Source organism: Acanthochromis polyacanthus, chromosome 6 (genome assembly GCF_021347895.1).
Source record: "Acanthochromis polyacanthus isolate Apoly-LR-REF ecotype Palm Island chromosome 6, KAUST_Apoly_ChrSc, whole genome shotgun sequence".
Taxonomy (NCBI): Eukaryota; Metazoa; Chordata; class Actinopteri; family Pomacentridae; genus Acanthochromis; species Acanthochromis polyacanthus.
In genome coordinates this window covers 22,144,939-22,172,232 of record NC_067118.1, presented here as the reverse complement: position 1 = coordinate 22,172,232, position 27,294 = coordinate 22,144,939, and the positions used below count along the sequence as shown (strand labels likewise).

Genomic DNA, 27,294 nt, shown 5'->3' with positions numbered 1-27,294 from the left:
GGGGCCATATTTCTGATTTGACTACTTTTACCTTTAATACTTTAAAGTCTGTTTTTACGTTTTACAGCTTTTATTGTTTTTAACACTCAGACTATCCACAGACACATGTAAAATATATTTAGTGGGCTGCCCTTGAATCATTATTATCCTCTTCCACCTGGTCCATTAGGGCCATACTAAACTCTTGAGAGTATTGCAAGAAATGTGTCCAGGTCTTTGTGAAATGTTGTTTGGTTTTCCTGAGTGTATGCTTTATTTTCTGTAGTTTCAGTAAAGGTAGTGTCTACAGATACGGACCCGTACCCGTGGCCTGTGGCCTACGGATACGGCACTTTCCCTTTCATAAATATTAATGAGACGGATATGAATATTAATGAGCCGGCTGATGAACGCGCTTTGTGATTGGCTGGTAATCCGACGGACATAAATATTAATGAGCCGGTTTGGTAATCCGAGTGATGAAGGCGCTTCCGTGATTCGAGGTGAATCTGCGTGCCGAGCCTGTCATGTCAGTCATCTGCTGTTCTCTTTTCTATCATGCATAATGTCTTATAAATATCATTATCTGACTTTTTCACGGACAGCGATTTGGGGGTTGAAATCAGCACTACTATTAAAAATAGCAAAACTTTTTATAGACCTTTTTCCGAAACGTCATCATCGAACGTCACCGCCGGTCACCGGCCCGAGCAACGCGATTCCGCCATTTTAAGAGGGGTATGCTTTGCCTTGACGACCATTACTTTCCCACGTTTCCCTCCCGATTTGAACGACCAAAAGCAGATATGCCCAAAACCTGCGCTGTTTTTGGCTGTAGTTCTCAGTCATGGAGCAACAAGAACATTTCCTTTTACAGGATTCCGACTGAAAAGGGCCAGAAAAGGAGTTTATGGCTCAAAGCATTGAGGCGGATTAACAATAATGGAACCACATGGAGCCCACAGTCAAAATGGTCCTATGTTTGCAGTCAGCATTTCGTCAATGGTATGTTGTGTTTCATGCAATTATTAACCCTTAACTGATTTTCTGAAATTATTAATTAATAAGCCCCATTGCGCTTCAGTGTCCCGCCCGCGGTACACTTTGAAATCTGCATAAGCAATTTGCTAAATGTCTGAAACTGCAAACACGATTATACAAACACTATACGCCGATGGAAAGCTTAGATTCTCATGAATCCGCCGATATAAACCACTTTCAGATGTGATTACCACAGCGGGTAATATAAACACATTTGTCCAACAAAAACGAATATCCATCCATCCTTTCTCTGTACACGGCTTCAACATACACAGCGCGACTCACATTTCCGGGTTCATTATTACACACAGATGAAAATATTCCACAAAAAACGGCCATAATCCAACCTTGGACATCCAGACGAAACAAGCCAGTAACATATTTTGTCCAAAACATGTCTTGAAGTCGGTATATAATCCATGAATAGGTCGTTTTCAAGGAAATACACCTCGCGATGCACGTCCAATATTCCCTGTATTTCTCGTCATATTTTTATTTACAAATAGAATATTACCGATTTTTTTTGTACTAAAAGTGGCTGGAATTGACTGCAGCTTATGATGTCTATAATTATCTGAAATGTTGAGGGCTAGCTACTTAACTTAGGCTAGTGCTAGCTGTGCTTCCCACAAAAAGTCAGGGGTCTTTCTACTCACACTGCTATTTTTAAACCTTCTCTCCTCCCTTTCGTTCTGCTAACTACTATGCTGTAATCAGCAGCATTGTCCTCATTATTGTTAGCACCTCATACCCTTGGGCCTCGGGTGGGTAGAGCTCATTTACAGGTATCTGACTCTTAGTTTTGATAATGCACATCTAACTAATATACATACACTACTTCCACTTGAAATTAAAAGGTGTAATGGCTCACCCCGTTAGCTTAACATTAGCTTAGCATAGCGGAGCTGGTGTAGCCATATCTTACAAAGCATTTATCATTCTGACATTGACCTGTATGCACAAAAACATATAAATATAAGCATACCTCAAAGAAAACGTATGAGTCCAGGCTTTTATAAGTCTTCATCTTCTCCATTGTGTGGATGCCTGGGCTGTTGATAAGGTACTCGTAAATGGAGTGCCAATGAAGATCTGGACACGTAGTAGGGTCGTTTTCCCATGAAACCAGAGGAATTTGGTACGGACATGACTGCAAACCAACCAGTTCTATTTTTTCTTTATACCGTAGCTTGGCTTTTGGCTCAAGATTTCCGAAATAATCACCAGACGTTTTTCTCCGGGTCAAAACCGCGTGGTTTCGGCGGTCAAATCATGGTTGCTAATGACTTTGTTGCCCCCTCTTAAAATGGCGGCGTGCGTTGCTAAGGAAGGTATGGTCACGTGTCCCCGACTCTGACGTCACTGCGAAAAGGTCTATTCACGTGACCCTGTTCTAATAAAGCACAAACAGCAAACAAAACAAATGGCGGAACTAACAGCCAGCAAACTACAAGTATTTTTTTTACCTTCAAAAGTAGCGACAGACTATTACATATTAACAACCTAAACAAAACCCTGACGTATTTTCTACGTCTGTCAACACAGACACTGTCACAGTCACTTTAATGTTAGCGGACTCTGTTGAATGGCTAAGTTACATAACCACAAACAAATCTCACAATATCACAGTAAATCGAGTTTGTGGTTTTTTTTAATTCATGCTGAATTAAAGACTGGTCCTGCCCCTAGTTGCTCTCCGGTCCAGCCTGTTTGATGGCGCTTTTTACGTCACTGGCTCCAAAAAATCCAAAATGGTGACCAGGAAGTAGCAAAATCCGGGCTTCATTTTCTCGGCGTTGAAACCAACGGGTGACGTCACGGTTAGTTCACGCCTGGTAATACGGCAATTTTGTGGCAATGCACTGAATATGGCACGGAGGGGTTAAGTAAAATTACCGTTCCATAAATCTTTGTACAGACGTCAAAAGTGTTCAGCCAGATTGTGTGGAGTTGCGGGCAAGGTTGTTTTTGTTCATACTTTTTTTCAGAACATTGCCAGTGCAGGATTTCTACTTATCGCAGAATATTTTTTACAATAGCAGTTTTATTTTACCGCTATTACACACCACAATTTTAAAAAAAGCAAAAAAAAAAACCCAAAAGACAAAAACTAAACAAACAAATTCTTCTCAGCAGAATCATCTTCACTGAAAATTTCTTACTGTAAGTTGCCCTTTTAGTGTCTGATGTCAATATGTTAGTAATAGTGTCTGTTTATAAAGTGTAGTCTGTTTGAGATCCATACAGACACACACATCAACACTAAAGAGCTTCCCAGCACAAATAACTGAAATTACTGTTGTGGTCATTCAGTCAACAAAACACTCAGTCAACAAGAGTTGGAAAACTGTTCTACCTGTTTACTGCAATACTATTTTAAGTTTAACTCTCAGTTATCCAGGGAAAACTGTTTTGCCATAGACTCACAAGCAACATGCACTTCTTTAAATCAGCATCTAGATTGGCAGCCTCTTGTCATTTTTCTGTCCTCTTCACCAGTGGACAGACAGATTGAAAACTAAATTGCACTTAAAAAAAATAACTTGGCTATGTAAAGAAAATTTCTTGGCTCTGTGGTTGAACATGCAGAGTTTCAGCAGCATCTTCTTCCTGTGTTGCGCTCTGGTTTCAGTTGAAGATCAACAGTGTCTCTAGATCTGGGCTCCGGTGGGTCCAGACCAGACTGAACTGACAGAATCTTCTCTACCAACCTCCTGAAACACAACAGATTTATCAACGCCAGTGGTATAGGATGCACTGACAACTTTCATAAACATCCCAAGCTGTGCTCTTAAAACTGTACTTCTTCACTGTACAAAGCAGAGGCAGAATACACAATAAATGCAAGGTCACAAGTGAGTTAGAAAGCCTTTCATCTTCTCGAAGAAGTCATGTAGATGCCATGCAGAGCAATTATCATTTGCAGCACATGAAAGAAAAAAAGTATTTTAAAGAAGAATAGGATCAAGCAGCATGTCCTGGATGCTGTGGTGTAACAAATTGGAGAAAAAGAATTGACAAGGGCCATAAATGCTTTATTCCTGTGTGGAACCTGTGGTCAGTTTCTCCAACAGCCCCTTTTCATCTCTGTTTGCCTTCTCTGTTGGCCCTCTAATAGAAAATCAGTTTGAAAAAAAGAGGAAAAACTAAAACCCGCCTGATTTGACGCTTTTACCAGCCCACAAGAAACATTTTCAGTCCTTTCAGTATGACTTTGTTTATGTGTCACTCATGTTCTTGATAGAAAACTCAGAATGCAAAACATCCTTGAATTGCATTATGCATTACTCTAAGCATATATTCTCCCTTTGTCTTATTTTTCTTATTATTGAATGTATATGCTTGTGTTTTAGCTGAAATGTTTTAAATTTACTTCCATGTAAACTAAAGTCAATCTATAAGTTTATTCTTATTTTTCCACCTTTTATTATTACCTCAGGAACCATATGAGATAAACATGTTGTTTTTGGTGTCATTCTAATCACTTATTCTGTGTTATTTCAGATCTGTGATCATCATAAATATTGAACAATTGGATCTGTACATTTAAGAAATGAATGAGGAGTAAGTTATAAAGGTATCTGACCTCTGACCTCTCCTGAACAGTGAAGCTTAACACCACCCCTTGGGAGGAACATGTCCATGATTGGGCAGATGCTGATCTGAATTTGGCTCCAAAACTTTCTTTAAAAAGGAAAATCAATGGAATTAAGTTTGGCTGGCTTTTTAGAAGAACAAGGGCTTTTTAGAAAAATTCAATTTGAGGCTTGTAAGACTGGGCTTGGAGAACATAGGCTCTAAGAAAAAATTGGCTTTTTGAAGAAAGCAACAGGCTTTTGGAAAAATTCAACTCGGGCTCTTCACAGTTTATTACTTTATCTGCATTCATTCATTCATTTATTTACTGCCTGTTGTTGTTTGTTTGTTCAAAGTATTAGCTAATAAATGTTTGTGTATAATTATCATCGGTTCTACCGTGCATAGCGTGCATTCATGTTCAATGGTTGCTCTCAATTCAGTGACTGTTGCAGGTCTCATTGCGTAGACTTTGTCTTTAAGGTATCCCCATGAATGCATGCAAATACCAAGGGAATTGCTTCGTGATGTGTGCTATTCCACCGCTTCGCGTTGTCGGCAGTGTCTGGTCCAGAACAGACATCAGTTTGAGAACAGGCGGGGACAAAACAATAGAATGATGTTTGTAAATTCTTTTACATGTTGAAAATTAAACGAATTACAACAAACACCTATTTAACAATTATTTAAAGTGTATATACATTTTTTTGGGACACCCTGTGTATCTATTTTGGTTCCACCGTATGAAGCTAATTTCTGCAACAATTTTTGCTGTATGTATCTATTCATTGTGCTCCCGTGTGAGACCATTTCTTCAATTTTTGTTACACTATCTACACTATCTACCTTCTGGCTCCATCTTATTCTTGTTTGCATACTCCCACCTTAAAATAAATTCTTCAGACACATTTCATCATTAGAGACTACGTCACATTTTTTATTTTTTCTTCTCTTACCTCATAGCTTCTCCAACGTTCTTGTTCTCTTTGACTGAAGTCTCTATCCAAGTGATGAAGCCGTTGGCCTTACTGAACTTGTCGATGCTTTCTGCTGACACAGCTCGCTGGGGTAGATCACACTGCAGAGAGACAGGTATGTGATGATGCAGTGAAACATTAGGTTGATGTAAAATTGTTGTGTCTTTTATGATTACACTTCTGCTCTGAAGGTTGTATGTTTGATATTTTCCCTGCAGACATGTTATAGATAGGTATAGAAACTATTACAGACATGTAAGTCTAAACTCCTGCTTATAATGTAGCAGCAATCTAATCATATAAAAGCCTACAGAGTCCATCAGGCGATGACCCAAACAAGTGGATCATTGTTCATTTCAAATACTCTGCCTGAGGGGTTTCATTGTGTATCATTCATTAGTTAAATGCACTGAATCACCTTGTTGGCCAGCAGGATACAGGGGATAGGGCCTCCATTGGGCAGCTTGGCCTTGTCGTCTAGTTCCCGTTTCCAATGGAGACAGTTGAGGAAGCTGGATGAATTGGTGACGTCAAACATCACAACACAGCCCAGTGCACCTTTGTAATATAGCCTGCTCATGGATATGAAACGCTCCTGGCCTGAAGGGAGAAAACAAACCTCACTGCACCATCCATTTATCTATTCATGTATTGAACTACTAAAAATGTTTTGTACCTGCGATATCCCACAGTTGCAGTCTGACTTTTTCTTTATCCGACCAGTGCAGCACTTTCATTGAATACTCCACTAAATCAGTAAATATAATACAGATTAGAGCTGCAGAAGGAGAACTGAAAATGAAATAAGTGAGAAATAAGAGAAATGAAACAACATCCATCCATTCTCTATACACTCCTTTATCCTCACGAGGGGTGCTGGAGCCTATCCCAGCTGACTCGGGCGAAGGCAGGGGACACCCTGGACAGGTCGCCAGTCTGTCGCAGGGCGACATATACAGTCAAACAATCACACTCACATTCACACCTATGGACAATTTAGTGTAATCAATTAACCTCAGCATTTTTGGACTGTGGGAGGAAGCCGGAGTACCCGGAGAAAACCCACGCATGCACAGGAGAACCTGCAAACTCCATGCAGAAAGATCCCAGGCCCACCCTGGGATTTGAACCGGGGATCTTTTTGCTGCAAGGCGAAAGTGCTAACCACTACGGCACTGTGCAGCCCAGTGAAACAACAGTGAAGAAAAATTTAATTTTGTACAGAATATTCCAAATATGAGATAAAAAAAAATCCAAAATCGCAGACTTTTGTTGGTCTCCTCTATAGAAGAGCTCTTCGAGGGTTCATGTAGCACTACTGACACAACAATAACTGTTTAATGTATACAATAACATCAGTAAATGGAATCTGCATGTTTTACACATGACCATGCACAGCAATTTCTCTAGGATTCATCCTTTGGAGACCATGAATGTTTGTTCAAAATATAATTACAATTGATCCAATAATTGTTAAAATAGTTCAATTTGGATTAAAGTGGGGTAAAAATCACATTATCATCCATAACACCCTGTGGCTATTATATTCTCTCAGCAGATTTAATTTAAACCTCTCAATTGAGACTGTGATCTACTGAAAGATAGTTTTCTTTTTCTGGATCTGCGAAAGCAACTTTAAAGGGGAAGGGTTTCTTGGCCCCAAGAGATCAAAGAACTTTGTTGGCAAATTGTAGGATTCTGACAGCCTGAAGATAGCAGTGAGCAGTTTTCATGTTACAAGAATAATCTTACAGCACACACACTTAGAACTGTGCTGTTGTTTCTTTAGAGGTTGTTACATTAATCTACATTCAATTCTTGGAGATGTACCCCATCCTGATCTCCACCCCAACTTCAAACCAATTCTTCCTGAAGGAAGGCAGGTCTCCACAATGTGATTGTATGAACAGATTAAAGTCCCCACAACATCAGTACTTTAAGTGCACACAAACACCCAAGATAAGGATTCTGTACTGGCACATTTTATTTAAAGAACATGATAAACTAAAGTTGTCATACCTCCTATTGTCGTCTTGTACACGCTGTTAAACTGCCCGTTGACATAGCGATGAACAAAAGCAGTCTTCCCGACGCAGCTATCACCAACAATCAGTATTTTCATCAAGTGCTCGGTCATTGTTTTCCTCTGTCAGGTAGTATGTGAGAAACTCCAACATGAAACAACGGCTCAAAGTTCAAACTTCACATCAGGAAATTTGACCTATGAGACAGCCAGCTTTTCTTTGCATTCCAAATACTTTTCAGTCTTCAAAGCTTGAATTAATGTAACCATAAATATAAAACTTCCTGCCTCAAGCCCAGAAAAATTATGCAGTTAGTTTTGTTTTGCTACACTCCGTCACGTCTAAACTTGAAGAACATCTTCAGGCTTCAATTCCAGATCTTCAGAAAACTGTCCCAGGATCTTGTAACTGCAAAATGTGTTGGCTGTCTCTGTGTGTAGCGAAGCACTGAGTGACTAGTTTTGCTTTCTGTTGGCAAGTTGCAACAGATCATAAATACTTCAGAGGCATAAACCACACCTTCAGGCAACAGGAAATGGTCATGCAAATTCAGATTTATGAATCTAGCCCCAGAAAGAGTCCGCTATTGCACCAGTTTCCCCATAATTTATGCATGCCATCAGCCATCTCTGGATTTTACTTGAACTACTCTATATTACAAGAAAAAAAATTATAATATCTTAAGAAGTATTTACCCTGCTGAACTCCAAGCAGGTTCTGGACTTTATTTTATTTTATTTTTTTGCTTCTGTCACATTTTTGCTCATTGTGGGCTCATTTTCTAGTGCAATATGGGTGAGGGGCCTGGGGTCAACACAGCACATCCACTGCCTTTTCAAAATGGTGGGAATTTCTGTTTCTACATTTTATGCCAATGATAGAGGTAAGTCATCTTTTTTCCCCCCCAGATATCATGTTTCTGTTAAAACACAACTTTTTTTCAATGTCCTTTGTAGTGGATATCAGGACTCACTAACCTCCATTTGTAATATATCAGGAAGTGGAGGGCTAAGTGTGGCAGAGAGGAATTTGTTGAGAATTGTGGAAGGAAATTCTGATTTAGAGCTGTCTGATGATGAGATGGAGGAGGGCCAGAGAGAGGAGGAAGATTAAAATTCAGAGGAGGATACTACAGATGTTGAGAAGCTTGAGCCCAAGCCAGGGAAAAGTGATGATACACATAATGTGTTATGGATCATGAGCAATGTTCAAGCTCGGGTTTACAATACATCGATGACCAAGTTTTTACAGAAATGCCAGAATACCCAAACAAGTATGTGGTGTTCATCACTGGAGGAAGTCCAAAGACCACCAGAGGAGCTGAAAACCTTTAGCATGTCTATGTACGTTGCATGTCTTTGATATTGCATGATAGCTAATGCAATGAGCCGAGACTGATTCTTAAAGATCAGACAGTCAATCAAAACACAATTGACTTTGACGTCTCTGTGTGAAGGAGAAGAGGCGGGATCCCACCTGGAAGGTGAGGCCTATCTTAAATACAGTGCAAGAAGGCTGCCTCAATCTGTTCAGGCAAGGCAAGACCTGTGTAGAAGACCAGATGATTGTGTTCACAGGTCAGTGTCCTGTACGGCAGTTTGTGGCTGGGAAAACACACCTCAGAGGGCTGAAAGTATTGGTCCTATCTAGGAAAATGGTATTGACAGATGCTAAACATTAGAGATCAGATTGGGACAAAAGCACTTGACTGGCACAGTGTTATAGAATGAAAAACTAGAACAGAAGACAATGAGAGGCAGAGGTAGCTGCTCACAATAAATCCCAGTTGATTAGTTCGGTGAACTTTTAGAATCAGGTGTAATAACTGCCAGTACACAGGGGCCAGTTCTTGCCATGAGACTGTAGAAATCAATTTATACATGTGAAAGAAGGTTCACCACCCAGAAGGAATGAACTGATCATTGTCCCTGGACGTAAATCATGAAGTGTGGAATCTTCAAGCAAGGATATAGTTCCTGTTCCTATGCAGTGTTCTCCTGTCCACCACCACTTCTTCTCCATCTGTTTACTTTCCTCCACTGTCTTCCGGCTCAGCTCACTTCTTGTTGTCCTTTGTCCCATCCCACCTCCACATCATCTTGTACGTTTTTCTCTCCTTGGTGGTACTCATATATGTACGCAAACTGAAGCATGTGGTGTTGACTACATTGTGAATTTAACTGGTTTGCCAACTAGGCCAGTGATATTAGCTACTGGAGAGGTTTCAAACCCCCACTTATGTTGAGTCATCATCTCTTTGTGAATGTTTCTCCTGTTGGTGTGATTCCATGTCTTGGGTCTCTTCCCAGTATCAGTTGCAGTATCACTCAGGATATAAAAACAACTTCACCAATCATGTCCATTCAGTACCTTTTAAAAATTTGCAGTCACTTTGAAATGTCAGTATTTTTGAAAGAAAAGCATTTTTTTCAATGAAGATAACATGAAATCAATCTGAAATGCAATACAGACATTGTTAATGTGGTAAATGACTATTCTAGCTGGAAACAGCTGATTTTGAATGGAAAATCTACAAAGAGGTCCAGAGGACAATTTCCAGCAACTATCACTCCTGTGTTCTAATGCTACATTGTGTTAGCTAATGGTGTTGAAAGGCTAATTGATGATTTGAAAATGCTTGTGCAATTATGTTAGCATATGAACAAAAGTGTGTTTTAATGGAAAGCATGAAATTGTTGGGGTGACCCGAAACTTTTGAACGGTAGCGTATTTAACATGCAAATTATGCCAAAATCTTTGCTTTGGCCTGAAATACAAGACAGGTATGGATTTTTTTCCTTCCTAGTAGGGCTCACAATCAAGCAGCACCAACATGAACCAAACATGACCAAGCTAAATCAGATCAAATCAAATGTGTTCTAACAATAAGCAGAAATCAATATACTCTTGAAGGGAAAGCACCTATGTCAAACAAAAACATATTCCTATATAATCAGACCGCTTTCTCAGTTACTCTTAGAGTCAAATGTGTTAGTCTTTCTGGTACTGTAATAGTATAACATAGAAGAAAATGTTTTCTCTATTTAAGAGTCCATGTTAGGAGGCTGGACGAACGGAGCTGGTATAAGTCTGACGGAGGACTTACATTCAGGAGACCGAGCTTTGTGTTTGCTTTTGAGCTTTGGAACCATTAAGTTTATACCTAAGTTTCATTTTCACTCACTGTATGATTAGGTTTAGGCACAAAGACAGAAATGACAAGTGTTTGGGATAAAATGCAGCTTTTAATACACAGAAGAAACTAAATCTAATTTTCTAGCAGTTTTGATAAACACTATATGAATTTTGAGGCCTTTAATTGTCCAACGCAATTTTCACATTGTTCTTATTTTTAACAAACTGACACCCAGAACTATTCATCAAGCATTTGGGGCTGTAGTCTCACACAACCAGACCTCATGATGGCCCTGTATGAGACCATCTGCTGTAAAAATGAAAGACTGATACTCAAAAGAGAAACATCTGACATGATGATGAAAAATTTTCAAAAATGCAAACTAATTATAATGTTCTAAGACTAAAAAAATAAAAAATAAACAAAATAACCTTACACTAATTAGTTTTTCACACCTCTGCCATGCACTAGGTGTGAAGTCTCACTCCACCCCTTGCCCCACACACCCATCGACCTACCCCACAACCAGGGTCCGTTTACGGCAATTTACGGCAACTGCAAACTTGGAGTTCACAGCCTGTGAACTGCTGATCACTGCCGGGAACTTGGTAGGTTTTTAGCAGTTTACAGGGCTGATAATTTGGCTCTTCATGCAGTGGAATGGATGATAGATCTTTTGGATTGTTGTATATTTTGCTACACAGTGGAGTGTGGGACCAGACCACTTCCACATTAACTTTTTCACTTGTGTATTTATTTTCCTCTGGCACATTTAGTGACGTGTCATCTCCAAGGCAGCTCTTCAAATCACAGACACCTTGTGTTGTTTATCGGTTTTTGTTGCCGGTATATTGATTGATAACAGCTCCTGTATCAAGGAGCTTCTCTGTGCCACTGTTATTAGATTCCCCCTGCCCCCTAGTGGACACCGATTTAAAATCACAGAATTGTAAAAGTTTCGACATAATAATTAGTCTTTTCTTCTGTAATTTTCTGAAACATTTAAATAGACTTTAACATATTCCTTCTTCTCTCTCTATTTTTTTTTTTTTTTTTTACATAAAATCGTTGTCATCTGTCTCTCTTGCATTTCTCTTACCTCTCTCCCTGTTGTCTCTCTCTCCTTGTCTTGTTCCTCTGGCTCCCTCTGTTTGTCTCTGCATCTGTCTGCCTGCCTCCCTTGTCTCACTCACCTGCCTGCACTTTGCTGATTACAGTGATGTGCATCAGCTGCAGTACTTAGTTCACTCCATTCACCTGTTCTCTACCTCACCTCCAGCTATTTAAGCTCTGTGCTTTCATTCACTCCTCTCCGGACCATAGACTCTGATCCCCTCATGGATTCTGTTGTCCTCACCGAGCCCTGCTTACCTCCCGAATGCCTCAGCCTCCCATGGACTCCCCCACCAACCACCCCTCAGGGGAAAAGACACAATCCAACAAAGCAAGGGAATAACACAGAGAGTAGGCTTTCAACACTAGACCACCGAAATATAAAAGACAAGCTGCCTATTCAGTTCTGCATATGGTAACTGACAGTTTCCACACGCCTCACATTTTCTGGCTTCACTTGAAAGGTAGAAATCTCCCTTGATTAAAAAAAAACAAAAGCGATATTGTTAGCCTTCAGTTGTTTTTCAAGGGCAGGATCTGGAGGGAGGAAATGTAACACAAAGCAGCAATGAGTGCTGCAAATGATGTTGATGCCTGAAGATAGCTTGGAAGTGTTCAGAGTTGTGTGGAGCAATGATGGTCAGAAACCTGCATGGAATATTAACTTCAAGTCCTTAGGTGCCCTCTCATGAGATTTCTCCATAAAACCTAAATTGCTAACCACAAAGCTTTGTCATGAGGCTCAAAATTTAATCACCATGATATAACACCTTCCCATAAAGCACATTTAGAAAGGAAATGTGGTACTCCCTGGCTATATATATATATATATATTAGATCCAAACAGATAAAAATTATCCAATATTTCACACTAAAGAAAAAAAACAGAGCAAATTTCCAAAGCTAAAGATTTAAATGTTTTTTTTCCATCTGTATAAATGACAGAAACTAGGAATACAATGATTCTTACATATTGGCGTATTAGCAGTCTACTAATATATCAGACAGAGGAATGATCAGCATCTAGACTGACAGCCTCCTGTCATTTTTCTGTCCTCTTTCACTAGTGGACAGACAGATTGAAAACTAAATTGCACTTGAAAAAAAAAACAACCTTGGCTATGTAAAGCAAGTTTCTTGAGTCTGTGGTCGAACATGCAGAGTTTCAGCAGCATCTCTTTCCTTTTTTGAGACTTGAGTTCTGTTGAGGATGAACAGTGTCACTGGATCTGGGCTCCAGTTGGTCCAGACTGGATTGAACTGACAGAATCTCCTTCACCAACATCCTGAAACACAACAGATTTTGCAACATCAGTGGTATGTAGGATGCACTGACAACTTTCATAAACATCCCAAGCTGTGCTCTTAAAACTGTACTTCTTCACTGTACAAAGCAGAGGCAGAATACACAATAAATGCAAGACCACAAATGAATTAGAAAACCTTTCATCTTCTCTAAGAAGTCATGTGGATGCCATGAAGAGCATTTATCATTTGCAGCACATGAAATAAAAATAACATTTTAAAGATGAATAGGATCAAGCAACATGCCCTGGATGCTGTGGTGTAACTAATTGGTGAAAAAGAATTGACAAGGGCCATAAATGTCCCATGGTCCTCTAATTTTATCCTTTGTTCAATTCAGATCAGTGGTGGTTTGTCTGTTTGTATGTTAGCAACATTCTCAAAAACAGACAAACAGATTTTGATGAAATTTTCAGGGAAGATCAGAAATGACAGAAGGACCAAGTGATTCGATTTTGGCAGTGATGTAACTTATACCGTAGTCTGGATTCATAGATTTGTCAAAGATTTCTGTATCATTGTGATAGTGTCACTGTAACGATGACGTGAACACTACTTCAGCTGCCTGCTGATGATGACATGATTGTGATCCTACTACAAATCCACCACTGCTGACCAGAATTTTTTTTTTAAAGATTTCATCCATCCAAAATCATACAATGACTGAGCAGCCTTGGTGAAGTACTGCAAGTGCTTTTGTTGTTGGAATAATTGCAAGTTAATTTGGAAACGCAGACCAAGAAAGCAGAATATAAATTGAGATAGTTAGCACTTTAAGGCGACTCTTTCCATCTCCACCAGATGTTTTGTGTCAGATTTCAAATTTTTGTAGCATCTAACATCAGTAGATTTTATTCTGACCTGTTCTTGGATAATATTAAATGTAAACTGAAATCGCCACGTTATTCTCATCTTATGACCCAGTGTGATACAACCAGTTTCTGTCTAACTTATAGTTTTTGTAGTTTATTCTATCTTATTCTTGTTTGCATACTCCCACCTTAAAATAAACTCTTCAGACACATTTCATCATTAGAGACTACGTCACATTTTTTATTTTTTCTTCTCTTACCTCATAGCTTCTCCAACATTCTTGTTCTCTTTGACTGAAGTCTCCATCCAAGTTATGAAGCCGTTGTCCTTACTGAATGTGTCGATGCTTTCTGCTGACACAGCTCGCTGGGGTAGATCACACTGCAGAGAGACAGGTATGTGATGATGCAGTAAAACATTTAGGTTGATGTAAAGTGAGACCTTGCTTTTTACTCATTTTTCTTCTTTTCAGCCAGGAATTGTTGTGTGTTTTACGATTACACTTCTGCTCTGAAGGTTGTATGTTTGATATTTCCCCTGCAGAAAAGTGATAGATATTTACAGAAACTATTGCACACATGTAAGTCTAAACTCCTGCTTATAATGTAGCAGCAATCTAATCATATAAAAGCCTACAGAGTCCATCAGGCGATGACCCAAACAAGTGGATCATTGTTCATTTATAAATACTCTGCCTGAGGGGTTTCATTGTGTATCATTCATTAGCTAAATGAACTGAATCACCTTGTTGGCCAGCAGGATACAGGGGATAGGGCCTCCATTGGGCAGCTTAGCCTTGTCATCCAGGTCCCGTTTCCAGTGGAGACACCTGAGGAAGCTGGATGAATCGGTGACATCAAACATCACAACACAGCCCAGTGCACCTTTGTAATATAGCCTGGTCATGGATGTGACACGCTCCTGGCCTGAAGGGAGAACACAAACCTCACTGCACCGTCCATCCACCTTTCTATTCATGTATTGAACTACTAAAAATGTTTTGTACCTGCGATGTCCCACAGTTGCAGTCTGACGATTTCTTTGTCCGACCAGTGTAGCACTTTTATAGAAAAATCCGCTGAATCAGTAAATAAAATAAAAATTAGATATACAGGAGAATTGAATATGAAATATATAAGAAATGAAACAACAGTGAAGACAACTTTGATTTTGTAGAGAATATTCCAAATATGGAATAAAGTCTCAACATTAGACTTTTGTTGGCCTCCTCTAAGAGACGAGCTCTTCAAGGGTTCATGTAGCACTACTGACACAACAATAACTGTTTAATGAATACAATATGATCAGTAAATTGAATGTACATGTTTTATACATGACCATGCACAGCAATTTCTCTCGGATTCATCTTTTGTAGACCATGAGTATTTGTACAAAATCGATCCAGTAGTTGTTAAGAGAGTTTGATTTGGTCTAAAGTGGGGTAAAGATCACATTACCATCCATAAAACCCTGTGGCTATTATATTCTCTCAGCAGATTTAATTTAAACCTCTCAGTAGAGACTGATCTACTGAAAACTACTTTTTCTTCTGGATCTCCAACTTTAAAGGGGAAGGATTTCTTGGGCCCAAGAGATCACAGAACTTTGTTGGCATGTTGTAGGATTCTGACAGCCTGAAAATATCAGTGAACAGTTTTCATTTTACAATAATAGTCTCACAGCACACACACTTAGAACTGTGCTGTTGTTGCTTCAGAGGTTGTTACATAAATCTACATTCAATTCTTGGAGATGTACACACGTGGACAAAATTGTTGGTACCCCTCAGTTAAAGAAGGAAAAACCCACAATTCTCGCTGAAATCACTTGAAACTCACAAAAGTAACAATAAATAAAAATTTATTGAAAATTAAATAATCAAAAACAGCCATTACTTTTGAATTGTTGATTAACATAATTATTTAAAAAAACAAAATCCTTATCCTAATCCTCAGCTTAATCCTGATCTCCACCCCAACCTCAAACCAATTCTTCCCGAAGGAAGGCAGGTCTCCACAATGTGATTGTGTGGACAGATTAATGTCCCCACAACATTAGCACTACAAGTGCACACAAACACCCAAGATAAAGGAACATGATAAATTGAAGTTGTCATACCTCCCACTGCCATCTTGTACATGTTGTTGAACTGCCCCTTGACATAGCGATGAATAAAGGCAGTCTTCCCGACACAGACGTCACCAACAATCAGTATTTTCATCAGGTGCTCGGTCATTGTTGTCCTCCGTCAGGTAGTATGTGAGAAACTTCAGCATAAAACGACTCAAAATTCAAACTTTATGTCAGGAAATTTGACCTTTGAAACAGTCAGCTTTTCTATGCATTCCAAATACTTTACAGTCTTCAAAGCTTGAATTAATGTAACCATAAATATAAAACTTCCTGCCTCAGGCCCAGAAAGATTATGCAGTTAGTTTTGTTTCGCTGTACCTTACCTCTGCAAAATGGGCTGTCTGTGTGTGTAGCGAAGCACGGAATGACTAGTTTTGCTTTCAGTAGGGAAGTTACAATAGATCGTAAATATTTCAGAGGCATAAACCACAGCTTCATGCAACAGGAGGCCGCTATTGCACCAGTTTCCCCATTTTTTTATGGATGCCGCCATCTTCGGATTTCACTTGAACTCCTCAATATTACAAGAAAAAAATTCTAATATGTTAAGAATGATTTAACCTGCTGAATCCCAAGCAGTTTCTGGGCTTTTTTGTGCTTCTGTCACATTTTTGCTCACTGTGGGTTCATTTTCCACTGCAATATAGGTGGACATGAGGTCAACACAGCACATGCACTGTCTTTTCAAAATGGCGGGAATTTCTACTTCCACATTTTATGCCAATGACAGAGGTAAGTCATCATTTTTTCCCAGATATCATGTTTCTGTTAAAACCCAGCTTTTATTCAATGCCCTTTGTAGTGGATATCAGGACTCACTAACCTCCATTTGTAATACATCAGGGAGCAGAGGGCTAAGTGTGGCAGACAGGAATTTGTCCAGAATTGTGGAAAGAGATTCTGATTTAGACCTGTCTGATGATGACATGGAGGAGGGCCAGAGAGTTGAGCAAGATGAAAATTCAGAGGAGGATACTACAGCTGTTGAGGAGCTTGAACCCAAGCCAGGGAAAAGTGATGATACACATAGTGTGTTATGGATCAGGAGCAATGTGTAAGCTAGGGTTTACAATACATCAATGACCAAGTTTTTACAGAAATGCCAGAACACCCAAACAACCATGAGATGTTCATCACTGGAGGAAGTCCAAAGACCACCAGAGGAGTTGAAAACCTTTAGCACGTCTCTGTACATGGCATGTCTGGGATTCCCTATGGTCCACATGTACTCGGTGGCAAAGACAAGGGTCTCATTTACAGCTAAACAAAAAAAATTAAATAAACAAAAAAAAAAAAACAAGTGACCTTCCACTGAATGGATGATAGATCTCTTAGATTGTGTATGTTTTGCTGAGCCGTGGAGTGTGGGACCAGACCACTTCCACATTAACTTTTCCACTTGTGTATTTATTTTCCTCTAGCACATTTAGTGACGTGTCATCTCCAAGGCAGCTCTTCAAATCACAGACACCTCGTGCTGTTTATAGGTTTTTATTGTCTGTATATTGACTGATAACAGCTCCTGTATCATGGAGCTTCTGTGTGTCACTGTAGTCAGATTCCCCCTGCCCCCTAGTGGACACCGATTTAAAATCGCAGAATCAATACAAAAGACAATGCCTACATAGTAATTATTCCTTTTTATCTGTTATTTTCTGAAAGCATTTAAATAAAGTTTAAAATATTCCCTCTTCTCTCTCTAAATTTTATTTACATTATTTATAGAATTTATACAACAATTTACACAACAGGAAGTGATGCCACAGCCCAGTTTACTCTCTACTAGTCTGGTTGGGTGGTGCTGGTTTGTCTATTTTTGAACTTGAAAGAACCTACAGTTTCACCTTTTTTATGATTCTGATATATTCCATTGTTAAAAAGGTGAAAATGCTCATGATTTCAATTTGTTTGCTTGTTTGTTGTTCAGGACACATTTCTAAACCCTGAATGTTGAACTGCATTACAAGAGAGTTTGGCTGGGTTTGGCTCGGTTGACATTTTAGATTTCTGACGACACTGGTCATGTATCAGTTGACTGTTTTTGCAGCAAGATGATCCACAATTAACATAAAATGTGACTCACTGACTGTTTGTTTTTTTTTGGTCCTAAACCTACACTGTAATGACAAAGCTGAGGGATAAAACAAACTTACAGTTCAGCACCGTGTCTACTGTGTTTGTCTGACATCTGGTGGTCATGTTGTAAATTGCAACGTCTTGCACATGCAAGGGGTTGGTGTTCATTTCAGTGCGGCAAATATTGCTTTGGTGATTTAATTCTGACTTTAAATCACTACATGATTAACAGCAATTTCCATGATATACATGATAACAGCACAGCAAAGAACAGCCACAGCACTGTGAAAACTTGTGTCGCTTGTTTTCTTCTTTGACGTAAAACTGCTGAAAATGCTTATTTTTGTGCTGTGGTTTTTCATGCAGAGTTTCAGCAGCATTTCCTTTCTGTGTTGAGCTCCGAGTTCTGTTGAAGATTAACAGTGTCTCCAGATCTGGGCTCCAGTGGGTCCAGACCAGACTGAACTGACAGAATCTTCTCCACCAACCTCCTGAAACACAACAGATTTAGCAACGTCAGTGGTATGTAGGATGCACTGACAACTTTCATAAACATCCCAAGCTGTGCTCCTAAAACTGTACTTCTTCATTGTACAAAGCAGAGGCAGAATACACAATAAATGCAAGGCCTCAAGTGAATTAGAAAGCCTTTCATCTTCTCTAAGAACTCATGTAGATGCTATGCAGAGCATTTATCATTTGCAGCACATGAAAGAAAAATATCATTTTAAAGAAGAAGCAACATGCCCTGCATGCTGTGGTGTACACAAATTGGAGAAAAAGAATTGACAAGGGCCATAAATGTCCCATGGTCTTCGAATTTTATCCTTTGTTCAATTCAGATCAGTGTTGGTTTGTCTGTAAGCAACATTCTCAAAAACAGACAAACAGATTTTGATGAAATTTTCAGGGAAGATCAGAAATGACAGAAGGACCAAGTGATTCGATTTTGGCAGTGATGTGACTTATAGTCTGGATTCTCAGATTTGTCAAAGATTTCTGTATCATTGTGATAGTGTCACTGTAACGATGACTACAAGTGAACACTACTTCAGCTGCCTGCTGATGATGACATGATTGTGATCCTACTACAAATCCACCACTGCTGACCACAATTTTTTTAAAGATTTCATTCATCAGAAATCATACAACGGCTGAGCAGCCTTAGTGAAGTACTGCACTTTCTGAGTGCTTTTCTTGTTGGACTAATTGCAAGTTAGTTTGGAAACACAGACCAAGAAAGCAGAATATAAATTGAGATAGTTAGCACTTTAAGGCGACTCTTTCCATCTCCACCAGATATTTTGTGTCAGATTTCAAATTTTTGTAGCATCCAACATCAGTAGATTTTATTCTGACGTGTTCTTGGATATTATTAAATGTAAACTGAAATCGCCACATATTACTCTTCTCATCTTCTGACCCAGTGTGATACAACCAGTTTCTGTCTAACTTACAGTTTTTGTAGTTTATTCTTATTCTTGTTTGCATACTCCCACCTTAAAATAAACTCTTCAGACACATTTCATCATTAGAGACTACGTCACATTTTTTATTTTTTCTTCTCTTACCTCATAGCTTCTCCAACATTCTTGTTCTCTTTGACTGAAGTCTCCATCCAAGTTATGAAGCCGTTGTCCTTACCGAACGTGTCGATGCTTTCTGCTGACACAGCTCGCTGGGGTAGATCACACTGCAGAGAGACAGGTATGTGATGATGCAGTAAAACATTTAGGTTGATGTAAAGTGAGACCTTGCTTTTTACTCATTTTTCTTCTTTTCAGCCAGGAATTGTTGTGTGTTTTACGATTACACTTCTGCTCTGAAGGTTGTATGTTTGATATTTTCCCTGCAGAAAAGTGATAGATATTTACAGAAACTATTACAGACATGTAAGTCTAAACTCCTGCTTATAATGTAGCAGCAATCTAATCATATAAAAGCCTACAGAGTCCATCAGGCGATGACCCAAACAAGTGGATCATTGTTCATTTATAAATACTCTGCCTGAGGGGTTTCATTGTGTATCATTCATTAGCTAAATGAACTGAATCACCTTGTTGGCCAGCAGGATACAGGGGATAGGGCCTCCATTGGGCAGCTTAGCCTTGTCATCCAGGTCCCGTTTCCATTGGAGACAGTTGAAGAAGCTGGATGAATCGGTGACATCAAACATCACAACACAGCCCAGTGCACCTTTGTAATAAACCCTGGTCATGGATCCGAAACACTCCTGGCCTGAAGGGAGAAAACAAACCTCACTGCACCGTCCATCTTTCTATTCATGTATTGAACTACTAAAAATGTTTTGTACCTGAGATATCCCACAGTTGCAGTCTGACTATTTCTTTATCTGACCAGTGCAGCACTTTCATCGAAAAATCCACTGAATCAGTAAATAAAATACAAATTAGAGATACAGATGGAGAACTGAATATGAAATAAGTAAGAAATGAAACAACAGTGAAGACAAATCTGATTTTGTAGAGAATATTCCAAATATGGGAAAAAAGTCTCAACATTAGACTTTTGTTGGCCTCCTCTAAGAGACGAGCTCTTCAAGGGTTCATGTAGCACTACTGACACAACAATAACTGTTTAATGAATACAATAAGATCAGTAAATTGAATGTACATGTTTTATACATGACCATGCACAGCAATTTCTCTCGGATTCATCTTTTGTAGACCATGAGTATTTGTACAAAATCGATCCAGTAGTTGTTAAGAGAGTTTGATTTGGTCTAAAGTGGGGTAAAGATCACATTACCATCCATAAAACCCTGTGGCTATTATATTCTCTCAGCAGATTTAATTTAAACCTCTCAGTAGAGACTGATCTACTGAAAACTACTTTTTCTTCTGGATCTCCAACTTTAAAGGGGAAGGATTTCTTGGGCCCAAGAGATCACAGAACTTTGTTGGCATGTTGTAGGATTCTGACAGCCTGAAAATATCAGTGAACAGTTTTCATTTTACAATAATAGTCTCACAGCACACACACTTAGAACTGTGCTGTTGTTGCTTTAGAGGTTGTTACATTAATCTACATTCAATTCTTGGCGATGTACCCCATCCTGATCTCCACCCCAAATTCAAACCAATTCTTCCCGAAGGAAGGCAGGTCTCCACAATGTGATTGTGTGGACAGATTAATGTCCCCACAACATTAGCACTACAAGTGCACACAAACACCCAAGATAAAGGAACATGATCAATTAAAGCTGTCTTACCTCCTATTGTCGTTTTGTACATGTTGTTGAACTGCCCCTTGACATAGCGATGAATAAAGCAGTCTTCCCGACAAAGGCATCACCAACAATCAGTATTTTCAACAGGTGCTCGGTCATTGTTTTCCTCCGTCAGGTAGTATGCGAGAAACTTCAGCATAAAACGACTCAAATTTCCAACTTCATGTCAGGAAATTTGACCTTTGAAACAGTCAGCTTTTCTATGCATTCCAAATACTTTACAGTCTTCAAAGCTTGAATCAATGTAACCATAAATATAAAACTTCCTGCCTCAGGCCCAGAAAGATTATGCAGTTAGTTTTGTTTTGCTGTACTTTACCTCTGCAAAATGGGCTGTCTGTGTGTGTAGCGAAGCACGGAATGACTAGTTTTGCTTTTTGTTGGCAAGTTACAACAGATCATAAATACTTCAGAGGCATAAACCACAGCTTCATGCAACAGGAAATGGTCACTGAATCTCTGCAAACTCAGATTTATGATCTAGTCCCAGAAAGAGGTCGCCATTACACCAGTTTCCCCATTTTTTATGTATGCCGTCAGCCATCTTTGGATTTCACTTGAACTCCTCAATATTACAAGAAAAAAATCTAACATGTTAAGAATGATTTAACCTGCTGAATCCCAAGCAGTTTCTGGGCTTTTTTGTGCTTCTGTCACATTTTTGCTCACTGTGTGTTCATTTTCCACTGCAATATAGGTGGACATGAGGTCAACACAGCACATGCACTGTCTTTTCAAAATGGCGGGAATTTCTACTTCCACATTTTATGCCAATGACAGAGGTAAGTCATCATTTTTTCCCAGATATCATGTTTCTGTTAAAACCCAGCTTTTATTCAATGCCCTTTGTAGTGGATATCAGGACTCACTAACCTCCATTTGTAATACATCAGGGAGCAGAGGGCTAAGTGTGGCAGACAGGAATTTGTCCAGAATTGTGGAAAGAGATTCTGATTTAGAGCTATCTGACGATGAGCTGGAGGAGGGCCAGAGAGTTGAGCAAGATGAAAATTCAGAGGAGGATACTACAGCTGTTGAGGAGCCTGAGCCCAAGTCGGGGAAAAGTGATAATACACATAGTGTGTTATGGATCAGGAGCAATGTGTAAGCTGGGGTTTACAATACATCGATGACCAAGTTTTTACAGAAATGCCAGAACACCCAAACAAGCATGAGATGTTCATCACTGGAGGAAGTCCAAAGACCACCAGAGGAGTTGAAAACCTTTAGCACGTGTCTGTACATGGCATGTCTGGGATTCCCTATGGTCCACATGTACTCGGTGGCAAAGACAAGGGTCTCATTTACAGCTAAACAAACAAACAAACAAAAAAATCTAAACAAAAAAAAACAATAAAGAAAGTGACCTTACACTGAATGGATGATAGATCTCTCAGATTGTGTATGTTTTGCTGAGCCGTGGAGTGTGGGACCAGACCACTTCCACATTAACTTTTCCACTTGTGCATTTATTTTCTTCTGGCACATTTAGTGATGTGTCATCTCCAAGGCAGCTCTTCAAATCACAGACACCTAGGTTTTTATTGTCTGTATATTGACTGATAACAGCTCCTGTATCATGGAGCGTCTCTGTGCCACTGTAGTCAGATTCCTCCTGCCCCCTCGTGGACACTGATTTAAAATCGCAGAATCAATACAAAAGACAATGCCTACATAGTAATTATTCCTTTGTTCTGTAATTTTCTGAAAGCATTTAAATAAAGTTTAAAATATTCCCTCTTCTCTCTCTGAATTTTATTTACATTATTTATAGAATTTATACAACAATTTACACAACAGGAAGTGATGCCACAGCTCAGTTTACTCTCTACTAGTCTGGTTGGGTGGTGCTGGTTTGTCTATTTTTGAACTTGAAAGAACCTACAGTTTCACCTTTTTTATGATTCTGATATATTCCATTGTTAAAAAGGTGAAAATGCTCATGATTTCAATTTGTTTGCTTGTTTGTTGTTCAGGACACATTTCTAAACCCTGAATGTTGAACTGCATTACAAGAGAGTTTGGCTGGGTTTGGCTCGGTTGACATTTTAGATTTCTGATGGCACTGGTCATGTATCAGTTGACTGTTTTTGCAGCAAGATGATCCACAATTAACATAAAATGTGACTCACTGACTGTTTGTTTTGGTCCTAAACCTACACTGTAATGACAAAGCTGAGGGATAAAACAAACTTACAATTCAGCACCGTGTCTACTGTGTTTGTCTGACATCTGGTGGTCATGTTGTAAATTGCAACGTCTTGCACATGCAAGGGGTTGGTGTTCAATTCAGTGCGGCAAATATTGCTTTGGTGATTTAATTCTGACTTTAAATCACTACATGATTAACAGCAATTTCCATGATATACATGATAACAGCACAGCAAAGAACAGCCACAGCACTGTGAAAACTTGTGTCGCTTGTTTTCTTCTTTGACGTAAAACTGCTGAAAATGCTTATTTTTGTGCTGTGGTTTTTCATGCAGAGTTTCAGCAGCATTTCCTTTCTGTGTTGAGCTCCGAGTTCTGTTGAAGATTAACAGTGTCTCCAGATCTGGGCTCCAGTGGGTCCAGACCAGACTGAACTGACAGAATCTTCTCCACCAACCTCCTGAAACACAACAGATTTAGCAACGTCAGTGGTATGTAGGATGCACTGACAACTTTCATAAACATCCCAAGCTGTGCTCTTAAAACTGTACTTCTTCATTGTACAAAGCAGAGGCAGAATACACAATAAATGCAAGGCCTCAAGTGAATTAGAAAGCCTTTCATCTTCTCTAAGAACTCATGTAGATGCCATGCAGAGCATTTATCATTTGCAGCACATGAAAGAAAAATATCATTTTAAAGAAGAAGCAACATGTCCTGCATACTGTGGTGTACACAAATTGGAGAAAAAGAATTGACAAGGGCCATAAATGTCCCATGGTCTTCGAATTTTATCCTTTGTTCAATTCAGATCAGTGTTGGTTTGTCTGTAAGCAACATTCTCAAAAACAGACAAACAGATTTTGATGAAATTTTCAGGGAAGATCAGAAATGACAGAAGGACCAAGTGATTCGATTTTGGCAGTGATGTGACTTATAGTCTGGATTCTCAGATTTGTCAAAGATTTCTGTATCATTGTGATAGTGTCACTGTAACGATGACTACAAGTGAACACTACTTCAGCTGCCTGCTGATGATGACATGATTGTGATCCTACTACAAATCCACCACTGCTGACCACAATTTTTTAAAAGATTTCATCCATCAGAAATCATACAACGGCTGAGCAGCCTTAGTGAAGTACTGCAAGTGCTTTTGTTGTTGGAATAATTGCAAGTTAATTTGGAAACACAGACCAAGAAAGCAGAATATAAATTGAGATAGTTAGCACTTTAAGGCGACTCTTTCCATCTCCACCAGATATTTTGTGTCAGATTTCAAATTTTGTAGCATCTAACATCAGTAGATTTTATTCTGACGTGTTCTTGGATAATATTAAATGAAAACTGAAATCGCCACATATTACTCTTCTCATCTTATGACCCAGTGTGATACAACCAGTTTCTATCTACCTTCTGAGTTTTGCAATTCCTTCCATCTTATTCTTGTTTGCATACTCCCACCTTAAAATAAATTCTTCAGACACATTTCATCATTAGAGACTACGTCACATTCTTGATTTTTTCTTCTCTTACCTCATAGCTTCTCCAACATTCTTGTTCTCTTTGACTGAAGTCTCCATCCAAGTTATGAAGCCGTTGTCCTTACCGAATGTGTCGATGCTTTCTGCTGACACAGCTCGCTGGGACAGATCACACTGCAGAGAGACAGGTATGTGATGATGCAGTAAAACATTTAGGTTGATGTAAAGTGAGACCTTGCTTTTTACTCATTTTTCTTCTTTTCAGCCAGGAATTGTTGTGTGTTTTACGATTACACTTCTGCTCTGAAGGTTGTATGTTTGATATTTCCCCTGCAGAAAAGTGATAGATATTTACAGAAACTATTACAGACATGTAAGTCTAAACTCCTGCTTATAATGTAGCAGCAATCTAATCATATAAAAGCCTACAGAGTCCATCAGGCGATGACCCAAACAAGTGGATCATTGTTCATTTATAAATACTCTGCCTGAGGGGTTTCATTGTGTATCATTCATTAGCTAAATGAACTGAATCACCTTGTTGGCCAGCAGGATACAGGGGATAGGGCCTCCATTGGGCAGCATGACCTTCTTATCCACGTCCCGTTTCCAATGGAGACACTTGAGGAAGCTGGATGAATTGGTGACGTCAAACATCACAACACAGCCCAGTGCACCTTTGTAATAAACCCTGGTCATGGATCCGAAACGCTCCTGGCCTGAAGGGAGAAAACAAACCTCACTGCACCATCCATCTATTCATTCATGTATTCAACCACTAAACATGTTTTGTACCTGCGATATCCCACAAGTGCAATTTGACTTTTTCTTTATCCGACCAGTCCAGCACTTTCACAGAAAAATCCACTGAATCAGAAAATAAAATGCAATTAGAGATACAGAAATAGAAGTGAACATGAAATACATGAGAAATAAGAGAAATGAAGCAACAGTGAAGACAAATTTAATTGTGTACAGAATTTTCCAAACATAAGAAAACCCCCACCATTACAGACTTTTGTTGGCCTCCTCTAAGAGACGAGCTCTTAGAGGGTTCATGTAGCACTACTGACACAACTGTTTGATGAATACAATAAGATCAGTAAATGGAATCTGCATGTTTTACACATGGCCATGCACAGCAATTTCTCTAGGATTCATCCTTTGGAGACCATGAATGTTTGTACAAAATATCATTATAATTGATCCAACAACTATTGAGTTGTTAAGATAGTTTGATTTGGATTAAAGCGGGGTAAAGAGCACATTATCATCTTTTTTTTTTAAAAGAACTTGAGAAACTAAAGCTGTCATACCTCCAACTGTTGCCTTGTACATGCTGTTGAACTGCCCGTCGACATAGCGATGAATAAAAGCAGTCTTCCCGACATGGACATCACCAACAATCAGTATTTTCATCAGGTGTTCGGTCATTGTTTTCTTCCCTCAGGTAGTATGTGAGAGACAGCCAGCTTTTCTTTGTATTCCAAATACTTTTCAGTCTTCAAAGCTTGAATTAATGTAACCATAAATATAAAACTTCCTGCCTCAAGCCCAGAAAGATTATGCAGTTAGTTTTGTTTCGCTGTACCTTACCTCTGCAAAATGGGCTGTCTTTGTGTGTAGTGAAGCACTGAGTGACTAGTTTTGCTTTCAGTAGGGAAGTTACAACAGATCATAAATACTTCAGAGGCATAAACCACACCTTCATGGAACAGGAAATGGTCACTGAATCTCTGCAAACTCAGACTTATGATCTAGCCCCAGAAAGAGGTCGCTGTTACACCAGTTTCCCCATTTTTTATGTATGCTGTCAGCCATCTCCAGATTTCACTTGAAGTACTCTATATTACAAGAAAAAAATTTTATGTTAAGAATTATTTAGTCTACTGAATCCCAAGCAGTTTCTGGGCTTTTTTTTTCTTTGCTCCTGTCTCATTTTTGCTCATTATGGGTTCATTTTCAAGTGCAATATTGGTGGATGTGGGGCCAACACAGCACATGCACTGTCTTTTCAAAATGGTGGGAATTTCTGCTTCCACATTTTATGCCAATGACAGAGGTAAGTCATCTTTTTTTTTTTTTTTTTTTAAAATATCATGCTTCTGTTAAAACACAACTTTGATGCAGGACTCACTAACCTCCATTTTTAATACATCAGGGAGCAGAGGGTCAAATGTGGCAGAGAGGAAGTTGTTAAGTATTGTGGAAGGAGATTCTGATTTAGAGCTGTCTG

At 39.1% G+C, this 27,294-nt stretch overlaps 4 protein-coding genes across 4 annotated transcripts; all 4 read right to left on the bottom strand.

The window, feature by feature from the left end:
• Positions 1-3,230: 3,230 nt before the first annotated feature.
• Positions 3,231-7,901, bottom strand: LOC110952272 (ras-related protein Rab-7L1). Its single transcript, XM_022195759.2, has 5 exons — positions 7,593-7,901; positions 6,250-6,321; positions 5,992-6,173; positions 5,553-5,674; positions 3,231-3,734 (listed from the first exon to the last, which is right to left on the bottom strand). Exons 1-5 carry the CDS (start codon positions 7,708-7,710, stop codon positions 3,614-3,616), a joined length of 615 nt encoding a protein of 204 aa, XP_022051451.2. The 5' UTR covers positions 7,711-7,901; the 3' UTR covers positions 3,231-3,613.
• A 2,940-nt stretch (positions 7,902-10,841) lies between these two features.
• LOC127534467 (ras-related protein Rab-7L1-like) lies at positions 10,842-16,446 on the bottom strand. Its single transcript, XM_051949697.1, has 5 exons — positions 16,083-16,446; positions 14,971-15,042; positions 14,709-14,890; positions 14,224-14,345; positions 10,842-13,132 (listed from the first exon to the last, which is right to left on the bottom strand). The coding sequence occupies exons 1-5, from the start codon at positions 16,198-16,200 to the stop codon at positions 13,012-13,014; spliced, it is 615 nt and encodes a 204-aa protein (XP_051805657.1). The 5' UTR covers positions 16,201-16,446; the 3' UTR covers positions 10,842-13,011.
• Positions 16,447-18,417: 1,971 nt separating this feature from the next.
• LOC127534466 (ras-related protein Rab-7L1-like) lies at positions 18,418-21,522 on the bottom strand. The gene is given in 6 exon segments (XM_051949696.1): positions 18,418-18,664; positions 19,745-19,866; positions 20,230-20,411; positions 20,488-20,559; positions 21,406-21,465; positions 21,468-21,522. Coding segments are annotated over 6 exon segments (612 nt in total). The 3' UTR covers positions 18,418-18,543.
• A 2,099-nt stretch (positions 21,523-23,621) lies between these two features.
• LOC127534465 (ras-related protein Rab-7L1-like) lies at positions 23,622-26,768 on the bottom strand. The gene is made up of 5 exons (XM_051949695.1): positions 26,375-26,768; positions 25,854-25,925; positions 25,596-25,777; positions 25,111-25,232; positions 23,622-24,034 (listed from the first exon to the last, which is right to left on the bottom strand). The coding sequence occupies exons 1-5, from the start codon at positions 26,490-26,492 to the stop codon at positions 23,914-23,916; spliced, it is 615 nt and encodes a 204-aa protein (XP_051805655.1). The 5' UTR covers positions 26,493-26,768; the 3' UTR covers positions 23,622-23,913.
• Positions 26,769-27,294: the final 526 nt, after the last annotated feature.